Source organism: Corvus brachyrhynchos, unplaced genomic scaffold (assembly GCF_000691975.1).
Source record: "Corvus brachyrhynchos isolate BGI_N302 unplaced genomic scaffold, ASM69197v1 scaffold80, whole genome shotgun sequence".
Taxonomy (NCBI): Eukaryota; Metazoa; Chordata; class Aves; order Passeriformes; family Corvidae; genus Corvus; species Corvus brachyrhynchos.
Genome location: NW_008236769.1, coordinates 14,964,350 through 14,973,894, shown reverse-complemented (window position 1 = coordinate 14,973,894; position 9,545 = coordinate 14,964,350). Strand labels below are relative to the sequence as shown.

The window sequence follows — 9,545 nt, the reverse complement described above, 5'->3', positions numbered from 1 at the left end:
AAGAAAAGAGTGGGAGAAGTCAGATGGAACATTCAAACCACCACTAGGAACAGTTCAGCCTTGGATCAAAGCCAAAGGTCACTTACATTGATGACTCCGGGGCAGTTGGGGCCCACCAGCCGGGTCTTGCTCTGCCGCAGCAGCCTGTGTTTGACCCGCACCATGTCCTGCTGGGGGATACCCTCAGTGATGCACACCACCAGGGGCATCTCTGCATCGATGGCCTCGTTGATAGCAGCAGCAGCAAAGGGGGGAGGGACGTAGATGACAGTGGCTGAAGCACCCGTTTGTTCTTTGGCCTGCAACAGACACAACAAAAAACGCACCGTGTGTTTAGTGGGGCTGAAGAGAACGTTTGACAAGAAGTCACTTAAAATACATCCACTCTCAGGCATGAATTAAGGATATGTATTAATTTACTACTACCTAAGCAAGTCTTCAATTCCCTGAAGATGGGACACAACCAGGGAACTGAGAACTGACCATTGTCTGGAAAGGCTCTGCCCCATGATCACCATCATAAATACTCTTACGTAACAGTTTGCTAAAAATTCATCATGCACACTAGAATCAATCAGAAACTAGCTGCCTTCATAAAGCAAGTGTACCCAGACTCTGTGACCTTCACAGTGGAAGCCAAACTTGTGCCTGACCACCGTGAATGCTCCCTCTTTTACAAAGCCTCTATTTCACTCTTTGCCCAGTGACATCCACAGCTCAAATATTTGTCTCTCCAGTGTGAGCAATGAAATAAGGAGCCCTTCAGCAGCTTTAAACTCTGTGCCCTCCAGTCACTGCTGCAAATTACCTCCTTCACAGAATTAAACACAGGCAGACCTAGATGAGTTTTTCCCCCTTTCCCTGGAGAAATTCCTCCAACTAGATTGGTGCCATAGTCCAATGCCTGCTGGCTGTGAAAGGTGCCCTAGGAGAGAGAAAATACGTAAAGTTAGAAAGCATGTAATAGCAAATAAAATTAACCAAAAAGTTTGATGTTATCTGCAACTCTGAAGGCAATTTATGTCACTGAAATTTACAATAAGAAGGGAAGTTTTCACTACACATATATAATCAGATATTTTGAAGAGTGCATCCACATGTTTTAAATGCATTTGGAATATGCTAATATGCTCTGTTTTGGTTTTTTTTAATCAGAGCACTGTGGTTGCATGCTAAAGGATATTTTGTTGTGCGCTGCTAATACACCTGCAGACACAGCAGACACAGTTTCTTTTCCACATCAAGTCTGGCAGATGACAAACACTACAGTGAAATAGAAGAAATTAGCATGCTCATCCATGACTAGCTGGTAGTTTTACAAAAGCAGCCTTCTCTGCCTCCAAATATGTAAAAGTGAATCTGAGAAAATTATTAAATATCCTGAAATAAAAACAGAAATTTAATTCTCAGACATTGATATTGAAATGCATCTGTGAAAGAAGCACTTCTAAAATGGTCAGGTTTTTGCAGTTTTTTTGCAAATAGCCTTTCACAAAGAAACCCTTTCAGCTGTATACAAGATGAAAAACAAAAATGAAAAGCACAATAACAGAGATGACTCAAAACCAACTTTCAAGCTTGTGCACAAGTATTTGGGCCAAAGAATGTAAACTACACTGCTGAAGGGACCTTCCTGATGGTGAAAGAAGTCCAGCTTCCTATCAACACAGACAAAGGCAGTATATAATCCATTTTATGTATTATTATGTTTTTTGGGCAGTTAGCTTTCTGAACTGAAAGGGTGATAGAAGAAATTATTTACAAACATACCTGTTTGCCTGTAAAACCCTGACAGATAACCTTTGTGTTTTTGTTAACATACAGGTTTTTCCTGGATGCTGTGTAGGAGCAGTGTCGGACTCCATTCTGTTGAACTGGAGAGAGAAGAGAAGAGAGCAGAAACCATTAATCCCCTCCTTTGGTAGACTTGAGTCAAAAAATGTCCTACCAAGTAAGTGCATATCAATCAGTGCTTATATCAAGAAATCATGAGCAGCTCATGTTTTCAAAAGCAGCCCTGAAGCCTCATTCAGTGCCTGTCATTCTAAGACATTAAACACCTGTAGCTCACCCTATTACAGTGATTACTCAGTTTACTAGAAATTAGGGGAGGTTTCTCACATTGAGTACTTGATACAAGGATTCCTCCCAACAAAGACAGAAACAACTTCTTAAGCACTGCTTTCATTTGCAAATGAACACGTTTTTATCTTCTCAGAAATTCTGCAAAGTGACAAAGCAGAACTAAAATCCCAATATCCAAAGGCTGTTACATCACTGGTACTATGTCATACCTCCTGTGAACAGAGCACAGTCCAGACCAGACAACGAGAGATACTGAGGAGCTTGAGGGTCCCTCAGCCCAAGAAAAACCTAATGTCAAGTAAGACAGACAGCAAGAGATCTTTTTCCAAAAGATTCATAGCTATGGCATCACTGCTGGACACACATTTGGGCACATGAGGAAACCCAGCTCTCCAGATACTCCACTAGAGTGATTTTCAATTTAGTTCTCACAACTCTGGTGCTGAAAGGAGAAAACAACACAACATAATTGTAGAAAAAGAGCACAGTGAGTGCTGGCAACAAAAAGCCAAGGAGAATGACTGCATCTGTGCTGAAAGGAAAGGAATGCTGACAGCAAATGCACAGAATGTTACCACAGAAGAAAGCTTGAGAGGAGGAAGAGGGAGAAGGCTTCTGGTATAAATAGGGTGCATACCTACATTTATTGCCATATGGTTTTTTAAACACCAAAGTTTTGAGGGGATCAGAACCGATTTACTCCCTGCACATGTTTGACATAAAAACCTTAATTTATACATAGAGTGACCCTGGGAAGGCACAACCCTAATACAGAATCCCCAACATACACACCAATATGTTACTACACACCCCTTTAGCTCTTTTAGAACTTTAGCAGCTAAGACTTAAGGAGGGAAACAGTGAAGCTGAAATCAAAATAACAGATCCTGAATCATGGTCCCCAGACTGTTCCATATACATACTTGGGCATGTCTGAACAAGAAAAGAAGAATTTTTTCTTTTTCTCTTTTTAGGAAGAAGCTAAAGCTTTTAAGGAGAAAGAAGGAAAGAAATATTTTTAGCATAATGCACAGAATTTAAGATGCATTATTAAATTCTTATAATAACACAATTTCTTAGGGTTAGTAAGAGAGTGCAAAAAATCCATGTACATACAGATCCACGTACTACACATTTCCATCACAGGGCTACACGGTTCTCTTTTGCCAACTAAAGTTTAGTGATACACTGCTTTTATGCTTCAGTTGTACTCAAAGGAGTGAACAGAAAAACCAAACCACGCCAGAAGCAGCCTACACACATCAGTGCTATTGCTAAATCTAAAGTCCTTACTCTGTTCTTAGAAAGTGCTGGCAAACCCAGGATTTAACTCCAGCCACCTTCTGCTGTTCTCTAAGGAGCTGCAGCAAATCCTCAGCTTCACACGGACACGAAGTAAAACTCCATAGAGAAAGGTACAGACTAGGATGAAGCGAACTTGTAAGGAAAGCAGCCAAAGTGCACTTTGGCTCAGTGACCTGCAGGGTTTTAACCTAAATCACAACAAATACAGTTGCAGAACTCATCACACCAGGAAATACAAAGCAGTAACAGAGAAAATCCATGTGAAATCCTTAGAAAAAGCCATACAAAAGCCAATTGTATCCTGGGCTGTATCCAAAGCAGGGTGGGCAGGTTGAGGAAGGGGATTCTGCCCCTCTGCCCTGCTGAGGTGAGATCCCACCTGCAGAGCTGTGTCCAGCTCTGGGTCCCAGCACAGGAAGGACATGGAGCTGCTGGAGTGAGTCCAGAGGAGGACACAAAGTTGATGAGAAGGATGGAATACCTCTGCTATGAGGAAAGGCTGAGAGAATTGGCATTGTTCAGCCTAGAAAAGAGAAGGCTTTGGGTTGACCTAATTCCCTTCAGTATCTGAAGGGAACTTAGAGGAAAGATGGGGCAAAGCTATTGACATGGGGATGTAGTCACAGGACAAGGGGGAATGGCTTCAAAGTGAAAGAGAGCACATTTGAATTAGATACTAGGAAAAAACCTTTACTGTGAGGGTGATGAGGCCCTGGCACAGGCTGCCCAGAGAAGCTGTGGCTGCCCTGTCCCTGGAAGTGTTCAAGCCCAGGCTGGACGGGGCTTGGAGCAACCTGGTCTAGTGGAAGGTGTCCCTGCCCATGCCCATGCCAGACTACGTGGGTGGAATGAGATGATCTTTAAGGTCACCTTACAACCCAACCCAAACCATTTTATGAAAATATGCCTAAGATGAGATTTAATGAACGGGGCTACCAGGCTGGCTGTGGGAGGGGAATGACGAGCCACAGCTACAGAACACAGCACAGAATGTTCTTTCTGTTCCTCTTGGCTGAGAACTTGGCCTTCCTAGGCAGGGCTACAAGGCCCTGCACCTGCATCAACTGCAAGGCACATCTGGTGAAGAGCAGCCTGCTTCCAGCAAAGGAGAGGCAAAACAAGTACAGGAACAGCTGGAATGCTGGTTAGGAGAGCAGGGAATCGATATACCTGAGCCCAGCCACTCAAGCAATCCCTCACAGTCAGGAGATGTGCCTGGGTGAAACCCAACCCTGAGCACAGCAGAGTATGATCCCCCTTGGGAAGGAGTTGTTACAGTCCTTACCACCAGCAATGCCTTGGGGAGAACACTCCAGGCTTCCAGAAGTATGGGAATGACTATCTGAAAATGGGCCTGCAAAGGGAAAGAACAAACAGGCAACACTAAACTGATTCAGATCTAAGTTTTACAGAGTTTGTGCCAAACCACTGACAAATCCACCTGCAAGTAAGAGAGAGATGCTTGCTAGCCACATATCTGTCACTCTGCAATTTCAGTACTTTGAAAAAAATTTTTTTAAAAAGCCACAGAATGGATCAAGTTGGAAGGGATCACAGTGGGTCATCTGATCCAACCTCACTACTCAAGCAGGGTCATCCTCCAGCACATTGCACAGGACTGTGTCCAGATGGTTCCTGACTGTCTCCAGTGAGGGAGACTCCACAGTCTCTTTGTTGTGAACAAAGTGACAAATAGTCACATTTCTCTACACCTTACAGCAATTCTCCACTCCCAGTTCAACTGTTCATTCCAGATCTACTTTCAGGTATTTGTAACATTGCACAAAAGTGTTTTTGAAAGCTTGTCAATTCTCCATTTTCAGGAGACTGTATAAATATATTTTTCAAGGATAAAAAGCTCTTGAGCATTTTCTAAATTATCAAAAAAAAAATTTAGGCACTGATATCTAAAAGGCAGCTTAGAATTTAAGCTTTGTATGGATTTACCCTTGAAAACCATATGTGCTTCTTACATTATTGTATGGCCCTACTTCAGAGAAAATACAGCTGGTTCAAAAAGCCTGGCTATAAATTTGAGCCATTTGCTGTCTCCAGAGACAGGCAGCTTAGCATGGGCAAATGTCTGGAGAGCAATACATTTTTGAAGTGATTTATGGAAAAAAAAAATCCTAAAAATCACCTTGCAGTCTCTGGGCTGGATGAGTCTGAGTTGCAGGGGTTTTTAAAGTGGCTCAATACAGTTCTGTACTTCTGTTCCTGGCCCCACCTGCTGCAGGAACGTTTGCCCCAGTTACCAGCAGGGGCATGGGTCAGGATGAGGTTCTGCTCCACGTGGCACAAACAGCAAGTCCTGGGTGCAAGCAGCTGGCAATTTAGTTAGGACAGATACAAGATGAGAAGGAAACAGGTGGAAAGTGGAAATGGCATGCCCAAGTTCACAGCAGGTATGAGTCAGAAATAGAAGCAAAGTCTCAGCTTCCACCCAGGACATGCTTTACAACTTCCAAACCCGTTCAGATAATCGATTTTACTAGAACAAATTTGGGTGCTTGGGTGTAAATGCATGCTGCTTCATGAAGACTGGAGGAAAAAAAAAAATTTAAAAAAAAATTTGCTCTTCAGCTGTGAACCAGCAAAAGCCAAACCCATTGGTGATGCTATTTCAATGCTCACATCTAAATTACAGGCCAAGTTACAAAAGTGAAGGCTCCAGATGAAGTCCTAGAGCATAAGGACAAGTCTTATCAAATCCAACTCTTCCCAAAAGCACAGGGGAAGAGTCAAGTCGGAGTTCTAAGGTAACATTACCATGTCCAACAGAGGCCTGTAATAGACCTTTAGGAAAGTGTATTATAAATAAAATAAGAGACTGGACAGTCTTTCCCAGGCAGACCATTCATTTCTGCCCCACCCCTGTTCAGTTTTGGCTTAAAAATAAAGTTATACAAATAACAGGATGTATTTGTTCTGGTTTTCCAGTACTTCAACTGCTGTATAGCTGAAAAGTGACATGTAATGGGGCAAGAGCCTACTTTGGTCCATCGTTCAGGACAACCAAGCAGTTATGAAAAGTGCTCAAGTACCCAATCCCTGCTGTTTCAGGGGAGATTTGAAAAGCAAGATCTAAATTTAGCAATGGGGTAAAAGCTTGTCTATGGAACGCCAGCTGTTTCACAGTCAAGAAACCTTATTAGAAACTAAGGGACAGAGTTACTCCAACACCACACTACTGGTGGTTACTCTGGCATTTCCAGGCAACAAGGCCCCAGCCAAGAGTAGAGCTCACTCCAGTACAAATAACTGGAAAATCCACCACATTTACCTCTTAGGAACAAAACTCACAATCTGTAGGCTCAAGCAGGACTTACAGCTCACCTGTGTATTACAGCTAACAAGCCTTTCTAGAAAAGTACCCTATTATTTATCAGGGAGTCCAAGCAGGAATTTACATGTTAAAAAGAAAACTGATCCATTTACAAGGTATGTTAAAGCACATATGGAATTTAAATACTGTTTACACTGAGCTTTCAGGCACTCCTTGAGCAGCAACACCTCACTGGCACAAATCTCATTTAAAACAATGCAACTCAAGCTACATTTCATAGAATCATAGAATGGTTTGGGTTGGAAGGGACCTTTAAAGGTCATCTAGACCAAGCCCTTCCTTATTTGGGTTGTGCAAACAAGGTGACAGCACAGACACTAAAGGCTGAATCTCTTCTTCATCCCAACTATAACAAAGCTCAAAACTTGTTATTTTCAGGACCTATTGTAAGATTTCCTATGGACACAAATCCAATCAAAGTGTCTCCTTCTTACCCATATTTACCCCAAACCAAAATAAAGGACATTTGGAAGCTGAGGTAGCATCTGAGGCTGCTCATAAAACAAGCCCAGTATAAAAGCAAGGTGAAACAACAGATTCCTCTCCACAAGGACCTGAGCTGACACCTACATTGCCAGAAGACTGAAATTCTTCCTCTACTGCTCCTTGAAATAGCCACAGAACTTGGAGATGAAGGAAGATCCTCCTTTTATTTTATATAACCTATGTAAGGAAAGAAGAAAGCCTTAGAAATCATAGGAGCTCCAACATAAGTGGGGAAAACTGAGGCCACTGCAGGGGAAACTCAGGGAAGGACCAAGGTACAAGGAGTGCTACTTAAAATGCTGTGTCTTTTTTTCCACACATACATCCCAACCCCACCCCCATTTGTCTTCCATCAGTTATGGACCTTCAGCTTGCTCCTGAGAATTCCTTTCAGTATTTTCTACATGTTTAATTTACATTTTTATGACCATCTCCTTTCTCCTTCCTCTGCCAACAAATGCAAGGCCTGAGGAGGACACAACAGGAACAGTTCTGGGGAGCTCCTGATAGCACAGAGGAGCATAAACCCATCCCCAGAATTCACCCCTGAAGTTACCAGTTACATTAGCAGACGATGCTCCTTATTGACAAAGAGGTCTTCATGCTGTTGAGGGATTGCTCAAAACACCTTACTCATTTGTTTAAGAGGATTATGCACTCCAAGGATTCCTGCTTAGCAGCCCCCAGGCTCTCTTCTCTCACCCTTCCCTTGCCAAATTCCCAACCTGTGACCATGAAATAGGGGTTAAGGAATCAAGTACATGAAACAAGCTGCAAAGGGCAGACGCAGTGCCTACACTACACCCATCTCATTAAAACCAATCTAGGACTAGTAGGAAAAGACATTCAGAAAATTTTCAGTCCTTTCAACACATCTTTTTTCCCTAATCAAAAAGTGTCTCCTCAGCATAAATCATCTCTTTCTTGTAAGCAAACAAGCTGCTTTCCCCTAGGTATCCTCCACCAAGAATGTGAGCAGGTAAAGGTTTGTGAACTTCCCTCCCTCCACACTGTTGACATAAAAACAATTAAGGAATTCTTCAGTTTGGATTGTTATTTCTGCAGCAATCCTTTGCCAGGGTTACTCACATAATTACTGTAATCTTTTAATCTAAGAGCTCTCCAAAGCCTTCTAACACACCCAGGACATGGAATCCCTAATCCTGACTCTCCAATCAGTTTAGACACCTACAAAAACTCTTCAAGGCGGGGTATGGACAAGCACAGGTCTCTCCCGACTCTGTCCACACACCAGCAGTGCTCTGAGCTGACCTCTGAGCAGCACTTACCATTCATTGACATATTTCATACTCCATTTCCACAGCTTCCTGATCTCAACCTTAGGGACACACACCCTGCATGTCTCCTTCAGCAATGCACCAACAAAAACAGAGTTTGCATCTCTTTCGCAACAGAACACACCGGAAACTCATGATTTCAAATCACTGAGAGAAGCAGATGTTAATTGGTAGTGAAAATGTATGTACAAAGTCCAAATTTAAGGTTTCAGCAGTCTTTAAGGGGTAAAAGAGTATCAAACCAAAGACTTCCAGTGAAGGACTAATTCATCTTGCAGGAGTTTCTGTAAAAGATTTAATGAACAGCTGTAAAAAGACACATCTTGATCCACTTAGATCTTTTCCTCCCCTCTACCACTCAAAATTTTAAGAACTGTACCCTAAATCTCTTGCTGCTATTTGTAAAGGGAACAATGTAGAGTTTTAACACATAAAACTGCACCCAAGAGTAGCTTTGCTGGGAGTATAAATTAAACTAAATTGGAAGGTGCTACATTCCCATCTGCTCCCCTCCATCAGAACCAATTCTCATTTGGCCCAGGGGAGCCAATTCAAAAAGCTGAAGTGGCAGAAATTAACAGCATAAATAGTTTTCTGGTCCTGCTCATGGAGAACAAGAGGCAGGAACAGATACCCACCTGGACAGCAGGTGTGCCACAGGAACTACTCAGACCGGCCTCTGGTTGTGAAATCATGTTACCAGACCTGCAAGTCACCATCCCACTGGGACAAAACCACTTCGTGTGCAGTGAAATGAGGTAGGTTTAAGTTTGTTCATTCATTTTCAGCCGCAAGAACCAAATTCATGCACGAACTCCTCTGTTTAGATTCCAAGAAACTGCTCTTGTGCCTGGCATAGCCACACTGATCTCACACAACCACAGAATCGTTTGGGTTGGGAAGGACATTACAGACCTTCCTGTTCCAAGCCCCTGCCATGGGCAGGGACACCTTCTGCTAGACCAGGTTGCTCCAAGCCTGGAACATCAACCTGGCCTTAAGCACTTCCAGAGACTGGGCAGCCA

General features: G+C 42.8%; 1 protein-coding gene across 1 annotated transcript in view; it reads right to left on the bottom strand.

Moving 5' to 3' along the window:
• Positions 1 to 8,539, bottom strand: part of SUCLG1 (succinate-CoA ligase alpha subunit) — a 14,469-nt gene extending 5,930 nt beyond the window's left edge. Inside the window, exons 1-4 of the mRNA XM_008645117.2 lie at positions 8,512 to 8,539; positions 1,771 to 1,874; positions 809 to 925; positions 87 to 299 (exon numbers count right to left, since the gene is read on the bottom strand). Coding sequence (XP_008643339.2) covers positions 87 to 299; positions 809 to 925; positions 1,771 to 1,874; positions 8,512 to 8,524 — 447 coding nt within the window. The 5' untranslated portion in view covers positions 8,525 to 8,539. The remainder of the gene's footprint in view (positions 1 to 86; positions 300 to 808; positions 926 to 1,770; positions 1,875 to 8,511) is intronic.
• Between the last annotated feature and the right edge of the window lie 1,006 nt (positions 8,540 to 9,545).